General features: G+C 33.7%; 1 protein-coding gene across 7 annotated transcripts in view; it reads left to right on the top strand.

Moving 5' to 3' along the window:
* The window catches only part of LOC149789932 (uncharacterized), a 475,016-nt gene that overhangs the window by 434,411 nt on the left and 21,990 nt on the right, over positions 1-18,615 (top strand). For all 7 annotated transcript variants that reach the window (XM_089972003.1, XM_089972000.1, XM_089971998.1 and 4 more), the window contains 2 exons: positions 5,209-5,290; positions 14,930-15,058. In XM_089972003.1, the coding sequence (XP_089828129.1) occupies positions 5,209-5,290; positions 14,930-15,058 (211 nt within the window). The remainder of the gene's footprint in view (positions 1-5,208; positions 5,291-14,929; positions 15,059-18,615) is intronic.

Here is an 18,615-nt window from a genome sequence, read left to right as displayed (position 1 = left end):
TTGCATAGACTAGATTCATTATGAGAATAAATGCTGCATAGAATAGATTCATTATGAGAATACATCTTGCATAGACTAGATTCATTATGAGAATACATCTTGCATAGACTAGATTCATTATGAGAATACATCTTGCATAGACTAGATTCATTATGAGAATACATCTTGCATAGACTAGATTCATTATGAGAATACATCTTGCATAGACTAGATTCATTATGAGAATACATGCTACATAGACTAGATTCATTATGAGAATACATGTTGCATAGACTAGATTCATTATGAGAATACATGCTGCATAGACTAGATTCATTATGAGAATACATCTTGCATAGACTTATAGACTAGATTCATTATGAGAATACATCTTGCATAGACTAGAGTCATTAGTGTCAAATTAAAAGGATCTGTTTCAGTTTATTCATCAACACATTATGTGATATCCCTTAGACATTTTAGTTTTTTTATTTGATAGTGTGTGCTATAGAAATGTAATGCTAATATTTGTACCCGTACTTTGTGGACGAGATAATGAATTGACCTTATACGTATCAACCTCGTATCATCTCGTCAAAACGTTTGAACATCTTAAAATCATACACTGAAGGAAATTAAATAATCATCATACTGAATACTAGAGTTGCTGTATTTCATGGTAGAAAATTGATTTTACATTCTTCATTTTTATTGGATGGTTTTTCATATGAGTTTAACTCAGATCTACTTCAGTTTTTTTTTTTTTTTTTTTTTTTTTTGTCCCATATACATGCATTGTAGCGTCTTTGAAAATAGATTTATCATAGTATATGAGGCATACATTGAATAATGTTTCGTAGAATATACATATATCAAGTGGCCAGCCTTACTTGGATAGAATCGTGTGCTGTCTCGGTGGCAAGGAATGGTTGACATAAGCACACAACTATAACTTGACTGTAACATAGTAGATCTTAGCACAAGTTTTTACTATCTTTGATAACAGTTTTATATATTTCATGGCAAGGTATCATAATAAGTTCGTAGCCTCTACTACCACATCGTAGCTATTCAGAAATGATGATAACATATAACGCTTTTTCTTGAATATTATTATAATCGGGTGCAGCAAAGAAATGACGCGTGAATCAAAGCAAACGGAGGGTGGATTAGATCACTGAACGTAAAGCTTGACCATACAACATTTTCAACCTTTCATATACATTCATCTTAGTTGTTGCTCGTGTGTTTGTTTGTATTCGTATTTCACATTTGAGAAGCATCATGTTATTATTTAAATATTAAAAACGTTTTATTTTGAAAATGAAATGGCGTCATGCTTTCTGATCAAATCAAAATTGTTTGGACATGCTCTTTCACATTTCTCTGTATTGATCTTCATATACCAAAGACTTATAAAAATGGGACTAGCAACTGCCTTGCATGGCGCTCAGTTTTTGGAGGGTGGACATGGTGTAAGGATAATGAAACTGAGTGGAACATGAAGCTACATGAATGAAGCATGATATGCCCGGTGCTAGACACCAGCATAAACTGCCATACTGCAAACATCCTAACAATATGACTCAAACTGTTAAAGCCACATTAAAATTTCAAACATACACATACACACTGACACACACTATCTATCTCCATAATGTTGTTTTTTAAGTCTGCGTACCAAGTCAGAGTAATGCTTTCAATTACATATATGCATATTCCATATTACCAGTCTTGCCATGTGCGGTTGAGTCATCAACTATTAAAAATCTGACAACGACTTAAGAGTTTAATCGTCGTCATGTTGCACCTAGACAGTAGAACCCTTCCGTACCCTAACGCCACTGAAGAGCCCTGACAGAATACCATCTTTATAACAGGAGCACATAACATATTAGGTGATAGTATGTGATAAGATATAACTGAGGAAAAATACGACTGGAATGAGAGACTGTAGACAGCATTAGAGACCACAACAGTAGCAGAGGCATCAACAATACTACCAACAACAACAAGGAGGGGGAAACGAATTTGTAATAAATTCATATCATTTCTTCTTTAGAAGGAGCGTGTGTAAGTGTGTGTGTGTGAGAGAGATGAATAACAACTGTACTCAAATCATGGGCATGCACCAAAATGAGTGCGTGTGTGTGTGGTCTGGGTTTTTAACATAGCTTTAACAATTTTGCAGTTATATCGCTACGATGTCTCCAGTGTGGCAGTTTATAATGATGTCTAGCACTGGGGCATCATGCCGCAGCATGATGTCGCACCCAGTCACATTATCCTGACACCAGGCCGACCAGTCCTAACACTGACCTCATGCTGTGCGCCAAGCGAGGCAGCTGTTATGACCATTTTGTAAGTCTTTGGTATGACCCATGACCTCCCGCATCCGAGGCTGATGCTCTAACCACTAGGCCACCGGATCGGTAGAAGGAGCAAGTCCTTTCTTGTTGTGAGATCTGTAGTCAAAAGTGGCCGCTCTGCAAGATATTAAAACTGAGAACATTCACAAAACAGAACCATGCTTCAAAAATGAGATAATAACTGTTTAGCCAAACATTTTGTGTTCGTTGTTGTATGCTTGTCCATGTCTTTGATTTTCACTATCAAAAAATTAGAAATTCATTACCATATGAATGTGTTAGTTGCATATAATTCGCTTCCGAGCGAAATATAACCGTTGCGTGGATTTAGACTATAGAGTGTATTTAGAAACACTCGCTTACTCATGTCTAAAAGATAGGGAAATGATTTAATTTAGGCCAGATTCGTGAGTTGTATTTTGTGTGCGGAATGTTTTATTTCACGTACGTACTTCCGGCTTTGCTAGCTGCTCATTGATCAGGAATGCTATTCAGTGACAAGAATCATTATTAGCCAAGACCTCAGAACAGGAAAACTGTTGGATTCAATTAACATGATTGAGAGAGTATATCAAGCCTGGATTGGATGTCCGATCTGATGATCGGAATGTTACACAAGCAAGAGTTATCCAAAGAGGGAAATCTTTTCTTTCTGAAATGCCAAAGGATTTGTCAAATAGGTGATGAGTGTAGAAGGTTAGAAACTAAAGGCGAAAAGGGCAAAGGAGAGAGCGAATAAGGAGAGAGAAGAGGGTGCAAGAGAGAGAGAGAGATAGATGCGAAGCGTTCGTCACCCGTCACAGTAGATGCAGCCACTGTGTAAAACAGTGGTGAATTCTTGAGGCCCTTCTTAAGACTAATTGAATCCCTAGAGAACAGAGATACTAATATTAGTTGCCAAAATAATGTCCTGCTTAATGTTTCGGAACATACGTGTTGTTGTTTGGGCATGATGTTAACACCTGAAGCTTAAAATCTTTTTTACCCCATATCTTGTATGTATTTGTTTACCCCCCTTTCGATTTCTTGGATGGTATGATGGTATGGCTGGGTGCAAAATTGTATGTATCAAATCTATTTAACTTTTTCTTTGTTTGGTAGGATAGTAATCAAAATGTGTGTGCTGGAGTTTGTATATGATATAATGGATAGTAAATAAAATTAGAATTATATTCCCAAAACGCTTACATAATGTAAACAGAGAGTACAGATTACAACGTTTACATTATATATTCCCTTGTCTGTATAAACTGTCAATTCTTTATTCTTTGTGTCAATTTGATATTGCATTCTCCTTTGTACTTATAACAACTTTTGTCACCTTTGTTATCTCTATTTAATTGTTTGCTTTCTAATTTTAAAATTTCTTTATTTCATTACATGCTGTTGTAATATAATATTGTTTACTGGACTTACCTTGTCCAAAATTTAAGTCACTTCTATTGAACTTGTTGTCCTTTATATCATAATTTTAGTCAAGAACTAATAGCTAAATTATTCTCTATATTTATGATGTTTTTGATTTTTTAAAGAGCAAGATCATTCTAGAAGGTTAGTTTCCATTAGGTACTGGAATTCTTTAGGAAATGCTAATTGTGACACGAGGTCAGTTAGAGAACTATACAATCTTGTGATTATGATGATTTGGTTTAAGACATAGTATTTTCAAATTATATATATAATGTGTTGTGACCGGCATATATTGGCTGGAATCGTTTTTGTTCTAATTATTGAATTCAAGTGATTATTTTCTCTGATAGCGCGAAAATGCTGATACAATTCTTGGAAGAGATATGCATTAGAATTTATAGTATATTCAAACCTGGAATTATATTTATGTGATTCTAAAAATGACTCTTCACATATCACCACCTTGTGAATGTGTGTGTAGTTAGGATTCTTAACATAACTTTAACATTTGTTTAAGTCATATCGTTACGATGTCTGCAGTGTGGTAGTTTATAGTGATGTCTAGCTCTGGGGCCGACCAGTCCTAACACTAATGTCTTAATGCTGAGCGCCTTACGAGGCAACTGTTATTACCAATTTTGTTAGTCTCTGGTATGACTCGACCGGGGTTCGAACCGATGACCTCCCGCTTCCAATACGGACACTCTAACCATTAGGCCTTCGGTGTGGTCATCAGCAATTTAATAGCTACCACAGGCACCTCATCGACTTGAGTTCTAGAATATTTTCTCTCCTTTAACCGAACTGTATTCAGGAATTTAAATTACTAGGACTTGCGTATATAATTCTTGGAATTTTGTGGAATATTGTAAGTTCTTTTTTTATTTTATGTAAAAAACTAATAGATGAATTATTCTCTATATTTATGAGATTAATTTGATAATCATTATTAATAGACGAAGTAAATGTGTTTATTTGGGTTTCGGAATGTCCTATGTGAATTTGACAGGTTATGTTTTTGATTTTGTAAAGAGCAAGATCATTCTAGAAGGTTATTTTCCATTAGGTACGGGAATTCGCTTAGAAAATGCTAATTGTGGCATGAGGTCAGTAAGAGAACTATGAATGAAGTGATGAGTTTATCTTAATTTCTTGATTTATTTTCCTGTCAAATTTGTTAACAAAATATTAATGGGTAATGCATAATAGTTATTAGCATGTGTAGGCATCTATTTACTGGATACAATGGCCAATTTGTGCAAGAATCTTTGTTTTTGCTAAAACAAATATGCGCTTATGTGAAAATAAGATTCCCTTACTTTTGAGACTAATGTTTGCCATCAGTGTCTGTAGTAATGACTTGAATTTAGTGATATTAAGAAACTATAATAATATTTTGTTCTTTCCATAATTTTTGTATGATGACTTTTTGGTTATGCTTTCTTCACAGAAGATGCGATTGATTGAAGTGGAACGTTACCAAAAGCCTAAGAATCTGGAAAGATGTGTGTCATGCTGTGTTAACCCAATAGGTAAGTACTCAAACTTAGCAAGATTGTAAGTTCAGCACAGATAAATCTGTATTAAAGGATAAATTTAACATACAACCAACAGTTATTACAGAACTTGGCTGAGGAATTTCAATCGAAATCCGACGTAATTTAGCACTATATACAGTACAGTTGTCTAACATCTAGAAGACTTGCTTTCATTCATTCTCACTAGAATCCAATGAACAATTTTGTAGCAAAGAGCAAACTGAAAAGTGGACTCATTGCACTTACATTTGTCAACTTAGAAACGATCAATGAAGAAATTCGGGAAAGAATCACATTGGTGGCCCCCAAAGATTCTATCATGTGGGCTTGACATTAAAATGTCATTAATAAGATAAGTTTTAGGTTTGCATGACGACATTTGAGATGACAGACGATGTTTACTCATGGCATATAATTTCGCACCTGTCATTGTTAGAAGTACCTGAGTGATGCAGATCAATTCAGGCTGTGACAGCCTCACTGTTTGTTATGAAATCAGGTCTGAAACGGCAGGTATTAGACCTTCAAGGTGAAACATTGCTGATACAACTGTATACTAGAGATCTACTTTTTCATACAAGAAAACACATTATATACCATTACGCAACCGAGACTGGTTGCCCATATATGTTTTGAAGAGGCTACAATGTTGCTGCCTCAATCACTAAACACGTTGACATTATATGCAACAATGTTGTTGCAGAACAGCAAATTTGAAACGAGATCAACAATAACTATTAGTGACCAGAGCACGATCAAAACTGGTTAAATTATAAATTTACAATACAATGCATGTCATATTTCTCACATGCCATACATGTGCACACACCAAGTACTATTTTGCGGGAGTTGTTAATAAGTATTCAACATGTGATTCAAGATAAAAATTCAGATGACATTTGAGGTGATTGAGGATTTATTGTGGTTAAGCCGTCATTTTGAACCTTGGGAAGCAATTTTGCTTGGCTATACATAATATATCCAAATTATACTGAGTGTTATATTACAATGTGTGGTCATATTTGAATCGATACTGGTTTTCAAATTTCCCATGAAATATTTAACACATTACACCCAGTTTACCAGTTTTAATTGGAACATCTGTAGTTGATCTGGAAATCCATTACTGACATCTAATTTCAAGCATATGTGGGGGTGTATTACATGTATTACGCTGTATATATTTATATAAGGAATATTGTTTAAGGGCACGGGTGTCCAAATGATGATCTTTGATGTGCCTGTGGTAAATTGCTAAAGTAACTGAGCTTAGTATCACTATAAATAACAATGCCAGATTATGATGTGATGTTCAACCTTAGTGCAAAGCAGTTGGTATAAGAAACCATATACAGTTCTGGGGTAACATTGAAAGTTTCGCAAACAACATTACCTGGAGTGTGGATGACCCAAATGAAAGATAATCAGCTAAGTGCGGCCAAACTAAAATATCATCCCTCTTACATAAAAACTATGAAAATCAGATGTGTTGCTATTAAAAACGCAGGTGAACTATTTATATTCCTTGCAGTTATTACTGCTTTGTTGGCAGAAAGGGGCTTTAGTGGTTGCAAAAGAACCGCCTTAGGGGCTGTTAGAAAAAATATGAAATGGCTTTAAAATGGCTATCTAAACAAATAAAGGCCAATATGTGGACATCTTAGAGTTAAATCATTGTATGCACTTGTTGGAAACTTGACCCAGCCAAGACATGTTTATTAACATTTATGAACGTTATTCAGCTGGATGCGATGGTCATGTTGATCAAATCAGAATTGCCATCAAAACGCTTTTGACAAAGTGTATTAGCTGTGTTGTTGCTATTGATGTCAACCTTGGTGATAGTTCGATTTTGACAATTGAACTAGTAAATAGCAAACGTAACAACGCTAGACTGAAGATGTTGTTAGGTTGCAAAGAAACTAGCTGAGATCGCATACAATGGGGAAATCAAGAACTGGTGTGTTGGTTCGTTTATCTGTCAATATTTTGATATTGTTAATGTTGGGATGAAACTAAACGTTGTTGAGCAGATCGTATTTATGGCCCCACCAATACCATTTATAAGTTCATTTACAGCATACATAACAGTTTAATCAGCGAAGGAAAGGAAGAAACGCCTGCCACCATAAACTAGTAGTATCCATATTTACTACAGCATGAATGGTTTTGAGTAAACTTAAATGTCAGATATTAAAGGTGGCAAGTCTGGATCGTATTTACGTTCATTCATCTTATCCAGTTTGTCTTGTGGGTGGGGATCTGAAAGATGACATCTAGTCGTCAGAATTTATAATACGTGTTCCCCTGCCAAGGTTCCAAAAAGCATTTCAATATACAATTATAGTATTGTTGGTAGTTGCAGATGACGTTCAGGTTGAAGGGCTCAGCATATTTTCAGTAGCTTTAGGTATTTATGTTTAAGATTACATGTAGCATTATATGTGTATTGGATTCTGATCTATTTGATGAGGTTGCGGGATTTGTTTGACCGGATATCACACATATAGTTAGTTGATGCTAAAGGTTATGGTGATTTTGTTTTACTTGTCAGTGGGTTGTTATGTATATTTAATATCCCTTCTTTGTTTCTTCGATTTGTATTGCATACAATTATAATGTATTATTGTTTGTTGGACTTGAACTTGTCCAAAATTGATTTAATTTCTGCTTGACCCAAACTGAGCTTGTATTTTATTCTGTGTAAAGAACTAATTCAAATAGCTAAATTATTATCTATATGTATGGGATCAAAATCAGTATTATTATCAATAATATAATAATTAAATATGTTTATCTGGGTCTAGGCTTTGGAAGTTCCTAATGAACTATACATAAACCAGCTTATTGTTTTGTAAGCATTAGGTCATTCTACATGCTTATTTTCCATTAGGTCATGCATTTCTTTTGTAGAAAATGTTAATTGTGACATGCAGTAAATTAGTGACGTATATAATATTGTAACTGTGTGGACTTGGTCATTTGAACTTTAACATCCAGCACTTTCAAGTTGTATTATGTTGTGTATACTTGGGCTGAATTTTATGTCTTCACATTATTAAATTCAATTGATTTTTTTCAATGGAAATACAAAAGTGTTTGAATAAAGTTCTTCACTGGAATTTATTGTGTATTTAAACCAGAAATTATATTTTTGTGATTCAACAAGATACCGTTGGTACATCGACACTGTTAGAACTACAATATACAGACCATCATCTCCAGTTGTCAGATTAATTTTTGAAGTCTACTGAATTTTTCAGTAACAATATCTTCTTCAAATCTGTGCTACTATTCACTAATATATGCTCAACTATAATCATGTTAAAGATCGATTTGAAATTAACCATTTGACCCATCCTTGTGTACCAATTCCATCCTATATACTGAAATATAATCATGGTACAGGTCAAGTTTAAATTATTCTTTTTAACCATTCTGACATACTTTCAACTACTAGAGGAATACTCACATTAGCTCTTCCAAATACCAGATCATGGACTGCACCACTAGGCGCGAACATACTCAGGTTTCTTTCTACAATGTAGAAGTTGAAACAACCACTGAATCAAACCAGGATATGATACCAATGAATATGAAAAGTGCAACTTTAATTCAATTGAGAAAATAATGATCTAGACTATTCTTCAACAAGAATACGTGTCCATGTGAAATGTTATTGGAAAAAGCTAGGACATTCGTTCAATCCACAAATCTATGGGGCAACCAATATATTTCTAAATGACTGTAATGCCAGAATGGTATAATTGTTTGAAGAATGAAATATACTTCATACAGAGATTTCTATGACTATGACAGTTGTCTCACATGGTTCAAGTGTCATACAGACGTCAGACTGTGAGCCATTGACTATTATTGATGAACTAACGAGAAAAATACATGCCTTAGAGACGAGATACTCTCATACTTAGACCATATCCCTAACGTGGAGTTACGTATCTTAAACCAGGATGCAATTATACCATATGAAGCTCTGCTCATTGCCGTAAAGAAACTCAAATTAAGATGACATGATCATGTCTCATGCTCATGTGACATTTCAAAGACAATCCAGTAGGGTACAGTGAGGAGAAAGAGAAACCAAGGCACACATAACAAAATTGGAAAGATAGCATCCAAGAGTAGACAGTCATGGACATTGCAATGTCCCATAGGGCAGTGGAGAACAGTGCAAACTGGAAAGAGATTAAAGCAAGGTTAATATTGGAGCACCTATGACCAGCCAGACTACAATATAAAGAGAATGAATTAAACAATGACACTTCTGCATATAAAAAGAGTAAATAACTACAATTGTGTTTTCATATTGCACCTGTCGGTAATGACTCTTGACATGGTCTTCCTAATTATAATATTCAATTACATTATCGATATAAGAACTATGATAGACCCTAAATGCTACGGACGTTTAAAATAATAATTGAAGTGGATCGAAAACTACAAAATTAAATCACTAAGAGAACCGTGCTACTTGTGAAATACAAATCTGCATGGCACAAATACAATTTTTAGAATCGCAGAGGTCTGGGTATGGGATATACGCAGTCACAGTGGCACACCAATCAGTGTTTTTTTGGAGCTAAATCGATAGTTACCAATGTTATGCGTAGTTCACTTAAAATAATTTGATATGATTACATTCACAAATATGTGTCTATTTTAGAATTTCTTCCAGATGCTAAACATATTCTCAATACAATTAACAAACTGCATTGGTTGGCTATCGATCATAACATAATTAGCATGGCTGAATTCGATATGTTGTTTGTGGTAATGGAAAATTGCCAACAACGCAGAACAGAAATAAAAACTTCTGAGGTGACAGGCTAACAGAAAATAAAAGTCCCTTGAATCTTTTTATGACATCACGATTGTGTTTGCTGTCGATGTTTCATCATATACGCAGTGTTGGTTTCTGATATAGGTAACTGCCTCTATTGCATGCCCATGTTTGTCTGTATTACTGTTTCCAATTCATATGAGTGTGACGACTCTGTAAGCTAAGTAACGGAAAAGCACAATCATCAAGCTTAGTAAAATTCAATTAATTTGCCTAGAACACAAAGTAAAAATTGAAAATGAATCTGTGTATTGAGAATTAAATCCCTTCCAAACCTAAAAGTTATCCAAAAGAATAAAGTGTTATGAATTAAAAATAGATATTGATTGTGCTGTTGTACCAATAATCTTGAATGCTACTGTCTTCTAACAGTTATAATGCATTTCACTAATGAAATCTATATTGTCCCTGAATGAAATCGGAATAATTCCACACTAGTGGTTTAGTCATAGATATCACAGACCACTTTGCAATTCCAATGAATAATTTAAATAAAACATTCCTCTTATATTATATTGGAACACATATGAAATTGATTCCACAATGACTGATATTAACTCTTTGATCCCCAGGTACGCTTTTCTATGCCTTTACATTTGCCACCCCACCCCATATACACATAACGACGATTTTCCCAGTCACTAGATCAATCAAAATAACGATTTTTACTGGAAGAAATACCGGACCGAAAATTTGTACTGGATAAAATGTGTGTACCAATTTAAAATGAAGGTTTTATCTCTTTCCAAAATGATTTTGGCTTAGTTTAAATAACGTAATAAGGGAGTAAAAGCTATTTAAACTTTAAGCATTTTTAAGAGAAATTTGGGTTTTGTTTGCAACGCAAACATATGAAGTATAAAATGAAATCGCTGTTTAAACTGCGTTCCATTAAAGATAGATTTAGTGATGTGATTTATCCTCAATGGCATTCTTTTCTAAAACATTATTAATTTCACTTATTAAAGGGGCATTCAGAATTTGCTTCATTTAAAACAATTTAAATTATGTTTGCTGAATGTAAAGTGTAATGCTGTATTACTTAACGAAGTTCGTATTTTCGAAATGGAACGAATTCAAGCAAATCAAAACTGTAATTTAAATAATCTTATCTCTCTATATAACTAAATATTCGCTCCAAGAATGCATTGTGTTTTTGTGTATAACTGTAGCTCTTTCGAATGCGATGATAAATTGGTCTCATTAGTTACAGGACTTCTTTGGGAGAACTAAAAATAGATCAGGATTAAATGCTTTATACCCTTGGTTTATTGTAAAAAAATCCTTATTTCCTGAATTTAGAAATATGATCCCAATATGTGTTGATTTTGGGCGATAGCTAGAGCCGGATAGATTAGATTAGAAGATATTCACAGTCATATATTTTGACCTCGAAAATATCCTGGGTCGCAAAGGCCAAGTAGAACCAATAGATGCATGACATGGAATTTCGGAAACTTTTCAGAAAGGAATCTAAATAAGCAATTCAGTATACAGATCGAAAACAGAAGTTGACGCTAAGAGCAAAGGTAAAGACCGACAATACAGTCTTGATCTGTAGCACTAAAGGTGGGTTATTATTGGAGTGAAATATTTGTGTAAACCCTTGTTAAATTTATTTTTATATCTGAGACTTCAATTGCATTGTAATTAATTAGATTATTTCAGTTTGTTTTGCATTTAAAGTGAAATGTAAAGTCTTTCTTTTTTGTAATTGGAATTATTATGTTGCAGTGTACACCATGGATGCTTTATAAAATATTGTTATTTTTGTAATATGGCGTGTGCTTATGTTTGGCCATTGTTGTCCTAGAAAATCAATAATAGTAGCTTTGTTTTTTTCTGCAGGTGTTTGACTTTAGATCATTGCATAAAAATTGGAACATTTCAGAATTTCATATGACCAATCTTGTATCATACGTGATTAGAGCGTCGCGGTTTCGAGCCCCGGCCGAGTCATACCAAAAAATGGCAGGAGAAGCGGCCTTGCATACATATACACACATGCCATTTAGTAACATTTTATTTCAGCAAATGCTAACATTAACCGAGATCACGAAGAGGAATCTGTAAAAATGTTCGTTGTGCTGTACGATGTAAGCAGAAACAGTTGCATTATGTTTGTGTCCATTATCTTATTTGGCTTGAATTTAGTTATTCAAATTATTTTGTGCACCATATTCTTATCTGGAAATAGAAAGTGCTCAGAAATAGTATCTATGGAAATAGAGACTTGGGTTTGTAGTTAAATTCAAAATAAAAATGTATTCTTAGATTGTATTATCGCTATTCACCAAAAATACAGCTGACACTTCCCTACGACAGTGGTAATAACTGATGCATCAAAACTTCCAGCATTGGATATATTTGGAATACCAATAACATTATTCAGAACTTTAAAAACTTATGACTTAAGTTAGAAATGTTAGGATTATTTGGAATTTAGTTCACAATAAAGTAAGTTCTTTTCGCAATATTCACTTTATAATCTAAGGAAAGAAGTTACTTGGTAAAATTTACAGAACTTGTTAGTTGTCGATATTTTTCATTACAACATTCAAGAGCATAGATTCATGCTAATTAGATATTTGCACTATTGTATATACCTTTATTCCGGGTAATTTAGTTTACCCCGCTTCTACCTCCCTCTCCTCATGTCTACTGATTTGCTAAAGTTAGGCCATATTTTAACTAAATAATTTAAATTTACTTAGTGGAAATTTCCGAGGCCGGATCTAAAATGGTGTTTTTAGCCCATGGCAGTACCAATGTGTATACGACTACCACAGCATCTAGTTATAAAAGACCTGATTTCTACTCTTTCTAATAAATCCCATTATAAAAGGACTTTCATTATTGGAGAAATAATGCCGGCAAACCATCACTGATTCACAAAATGGAGAATTCATAAGACAATTGTATTTCCTACCATCAAATATCCATCCATGAGGGGTTTTATTTTAGTTTGTTTACTTGATTAATTTTTATAACACAAACTGGTTCATTGTTCTTGCATCCATTTATTAAGTTCGTGTAGCTATTTTGCGAAATATATTTCCAAATCTTTTTGATACAATTTACTCGTATATGATCTTCAGAATCATTGGTTGAAAACTAGATTGAAATATACTTATCTAATCTGACAAGTTCCGTTGTACCTTGACTTGCTTACATCAAGGTTTTGTTACCCAGTTGATATGAACATACAGAATGTTGGCGATATTATTGACAATAATTTGGTCATGTAAAATGTTGTTTTCCCATACCTTTTGTGACCTTTAATACCATCTATGCATACATTTAAATCTCGCCTCTAGAATGCATTTGTTAATATGAGAGAGAACAGAAAAGCGAATATTGTTATGAGCTAGAGCAAAACATTATGGAAAATAGAATATGGTCACCTGGTTGACGGCAGTTTGTAGTTGATGGCTCTTACGTTTTCAAACAAGTCTTTTTGGAAATCAAATAAGTAGCTTCTTTCAATATAGTAATATCCAGTTGCCTTCAACAAAAATTACTGTGATGACTGAAAGATGACAATTAAATTATTTTTTTTCAAATTCTTTTCAGTTAGTATATACTGTATACAAACTAGAACATACAACCCACTGGACCGTTTTATTTCCTCACAACTTGTGGACAATTTCTATGTTTGGGGATTAGATTAGAAAGTGTGATATCAGTGCTTCTTAGTTTACTGTTTTTTTTGTTATGACAAGAGGTCAGTTGATGACCTTAAATACAGAGCTAGGACTCCTCTGTGTCTTATTTATGAAACTGAATTTCAGCCTAATTGATCAATTGCAAACCTGATTGTTTCGATAGCCAGGCATGTCCTAATACAGTTCAATCACTGAGTTCACCGTTGGGAGGGAGTACTTTCAAGATGCGCTAGAAGTTATTCTCCACTTTGCATATATTTTAACATCAAAGGATTTTGATACAATATAGGTAATGCTTGCATAAACTTAGTGAGACTAGAAGACGTTGTGTTTATTTAGTACTGATATGTGGTCTTAGATTCAATTCAATATTTCAGGGTTAATCTGGAGTGTGTTATATATCTGCTGTCCGTGTTTTCATGGTGATCATCCAGATTGGAACTATTGATTTGTTCTACATGACATATCCATTGTAATTTTCTTTGATGCACATGCACTTTAAAAATCAACAAAAAAGACATGAAAGGCGTTCAAAACTGACAAGTAAAATAAATATGTGGAAACAATTTAGAAAGTGCAGGTAATGTATAAAAGGACTGCATTTGTGTTTTGTTCCATTCTGAAAAGTTGGCATTGTATATGGAATAGGAGTAATGCAACTAGCGACCGTCTTTCAAGGACATTCATTTTGCCATATTTAAAATAACACGGCATTTAGATTGTGTATATTCTGAATAAAGTTAGTAACAACAATACCATTTCCAGATATTTTATATTTATCAACCAGACCATACAGCGTCGTATAAAAAGGTGCATGTGTACATGTGTGAGTACTTGAGGTAACTACTGAATTAAAATCTAATGAATGTTATAAAATACATTTCTGACTTACACATTATACATTTCATTTCTGTATGAAACATACTTGCTGATTACTCGTATCATATTATCCGAATTCCTATGTGCATTGTTTTCACATGCGCATTTATTATTCAGATTTTGCTGACAGAAAATAATGCACATTATGATTATGTATGATAACAATTACATAGTATACCAATAAAACAATTAGGATATATTTGAGAACAGTTTATTCAATCACTTCAGCAAAATTATCTACCAAGGGTAGATCCTGCATACAGAACCAATGCCAGTATTTTTGTATTCACTGTCTGATGAATCACCACTTGAATCCTCTTGTGTGTCCACTACACGGAAAAACCAGACCTCCTTTTGGTAATTAATTACTCTACATTGAATAATTGGCATACATTATATTCTTGCTTTTTTAGCAAATATAATTTAATGATGTGCATGTATAATCTGAATGCTTTCCAGAAGCAATTAACTAAGTGATTGATTACATTATATTTGAGAGAAGCTGAAATAAGGGAAGGTTTGTATAAAACAATTCATATAAACACAATTACTTGAAAATTGGAGACGAAAATAGACCTGATGCATCCTTATGCCCTCTGATATGTCCTGTTATGAGAGTCTAAATGAAAATCGTTTAAAAATGATAAAGGATGATTTGTTATATCAAACGCTTGACCTTCAATGCTTTTCGTTTTTTTTGTTACATGTCTGCCATACGCTTAAGAATCAAGAACATCAAGTTCATTAAAATAGTACAGTTTTAGAAGGAAATACACTTGTCCAGAAGAATATTGGACCATATATATATATATATATATATATATATATATATATATATATATATATATATATATATATATATATATATATATATATAAGTCTTATTTGTAAACAAGCAATGAATGTTCATTTGGCAATCCAGGTTGTTCACGCCTACACGAATTTGACTTGTATGTGGAACAGTGAACATGATACCCACTATGTTCCCGTGATAACTGTAAGGCAACAAAGCTGAAAAATATTATAATCATTGCAGGGGCTCAGACTATAAACCATGTTTTCAAACATATGAAACTGAATAAAGCAAGTAGTTCAAAAAACAAAGATAATGAGTGTCCCTTTTCCCGCTGTTGAAATTCTAATAGTATATAAACTACACTAAATATATAAAAGTGGTTACAATTCTTAAGGAGGAAAATGTGAACTGGTTGTCTCTGAGTTGTACATCTCTCAGATTAAATACCCCCTCATATAAGTTTCAGTATGGCTATACCCATATAATACTCATGTCAGTAGAATACAGTAGCATCTTGGATGGTGTAGTAAGCTTCAATCCTCTACAATCGATACAATAATGCATGTAATAAAACAAATCATTAGTATATTATTTACGTAGAGATATTAAATACATGACTCTATGGAAACCCTGGTGCGTGCAACACGCCTTTTACTGCAGAGATTTATTGACCAATAGTCTAAGATATTCCAGTCAGAAAGTTGTATTCATTAATGTATTTTATTTCTTCTTGTATTATTGTTACATTGCTATTGTATTTAAGGTCATGATTACAACTCAGTAATTGCAAATCACTTAATTGAAAACAGATGCGGGGTGTACTCTCATGAATGAGGGAAAGAGAGACGACCCAGACAGATATTTTAAAACGAAGTCAATACACTCATACGACACAAGACATTTCATCTGCAAATGGTGAAATTAGTTCTAGTGCCTTAGATATAATAAAAACGTTCCATAAAATGTTTTCTCAACTATATCAAAAGCCTAAGCAGAATAATGATTATGCAAATGGAACTGATTATGTTTTTGAATGTCAACAAATGCAATGTATTAAACCTATATATTCTTATAACAGTAAACCTGTGTCAAGAAGAAGCAATATGTTTACTGTGTTGGACAAATGCGTCATAAGGTAGATGAAGCTATGACTACGATACTTCAAAGTACATAGCAGTATTGGGTCAATGACTCCAGCACTTCTAAATATGTTTAACTAGGATCGATTTCTCAAGTAGAACGTTAGTTCTTCAGAGATGAAAGAACTGGATGCACACCATTCTAGAGAAACATGAGCACATATCACTCAGATGCTATCCAGGAACATTTTTTGTGTTTTCATGCATACAAACAACAAAATGTTAATAGAGAAATGGAAGACTTCTACATATGCTATAAATACATATAAATCGATGTGTGTGTGTGTGTGTGTGTTTAGTGTATATACAGGTATTGTTGCCTTTTTCTTAACTTATAACATAGTTGAAAAAGTCAATGACACTTAATTCAGAGATTCTAACTTTCGCCAAATTCCAGTCTTACAAAGTTGCAGTTAGTAACACATATGACTGAGCATTTGCCAACACTTTAGTAGTTAGTAGAATGCATGAATGAGCAGTTACCAACACGTTACTAGTTAGTAACAAAAAGGACTGATTAGTTGTAACACTTTACTAGTTATTTAAACATACGGGACTGAGCAGTTGCCAACACTTTACTAGGTAGTAACAAGAAGGACTGAGCAGTTGCCAACACTTTACATCTTTAACAGTATAACAAACTGTTTATGCACGTCTGATATTCAAAGGTCTTAACGATAAATCACTGTATGCTCATGCGCTGGCTTTGTTGGACATTACTTTTATCTAAAAGTGATATACATTAATAAGGCATTTAAGATGAAATTTAGTGGAAAAATCTGCTTCTGCTGGGATGATACTTAACAAACTTAGAACAAATTAAGAACTAATAGAGCAGATGCGTTTAGAGCTGTACAAAAAAGGATGATAAACAAACGAGGAAACTGTGGTGCAAAATGCATGACATTGAGACATTGATGTGTACAGATCTATGTTTTATCTATGCTGTTACGCATGGTGCTGAAAGTGTTGTTTGGGTATGTATATATCCGAGTGCTCTTGTCGATTGTGTCTTTTGCCCATAGGAACATTGGTAATTTTGTGGTGAGGGAACAGAGCTTCAGAACCAATGGGTCTGCATGGAAAAAGGGTATTCAACATATTCTTAGGCAAACCGGGAGGGGCAGACCATGTATAGTGTCTCTCCGACCATCCGGCAGAGCAGTGGAGCTGAAAACACCTTGCGATTGTGAATGGGACGCCACAAGATACATGTTTCAATCTATCCTCATAATCATTGTCACTATATGTGTGAAAACCATATATCACTATTTGAGTGAATCATTACCATTGCCATGCGTTTCTTGATATTCATGTACCACCATTTGAAAGAAAAATAGTCATTGTCAATGTTGTTTGAAATTATTTTATCAACATTGCAGTGCCAATCGTTATTTCAATTATTTGTGTGGTAATGATATGTCTCTTAGAGAATCACGATCATCATTAGTGGAATGAAACATGATCCGATTAGTGTTTTATTGATTAGTCATTGTTTAAATCTGTGCTTAAGCTCTGTTTAATTACATTCCGTTCATCGTTTAGAGTATTTGTTTTACAGTACATGTTATGATTCCTTTCAGTTCGGAACAGATACATTTCTCGTTATATCAGTTATTGAAATGAGTGCACATGATTGTGTTAAAAATACAATGTTGGAATTTATGTGCATGTGTCTGGTTTAAGGTTTGCTATATTTAATTATAAATAAATAAAGATCTTATTTTCGTTATCAACTGTAGTGCCTTCACTGTAAACTGACACGAACCTTATTCACCTTTTTGCAATCGATGACTGCGTTGACCAAAGTGGAAATGCAGAGTATGTCACCAAGTGTGACCTTTTGAATGGAGTGTGGCAAATTCCATTCATAGAAAACGCATAGGAAATTTCACATTAGTAACTCCAGATGGACTTTGTCAAAATAAAATTATGCCATTTCGGGATGAAATGTTCACCTTGTGCTTTACAATGTTGCA

Source organism: Sinohyriopsis cumingii, chromosome 10 (genome assembly GCF_028554795.1).
Source record: "Sinohyriopsis cumingii isolate HCF-2022 chromosome 10, ASM2855479v2, whole genome shotgun sequence".
Lineage (NCBI taxonomy): Eukaryota > Metazoa > Mollusca > Bivalvia > Unionida > Unionidae > Sinohyriopsis > Sinohyriopsis cumingii.
Note: the sequence above shows the minus strand (reverse complement) of the source record. Positions and strands in the feature narration are given on the sequence as shown.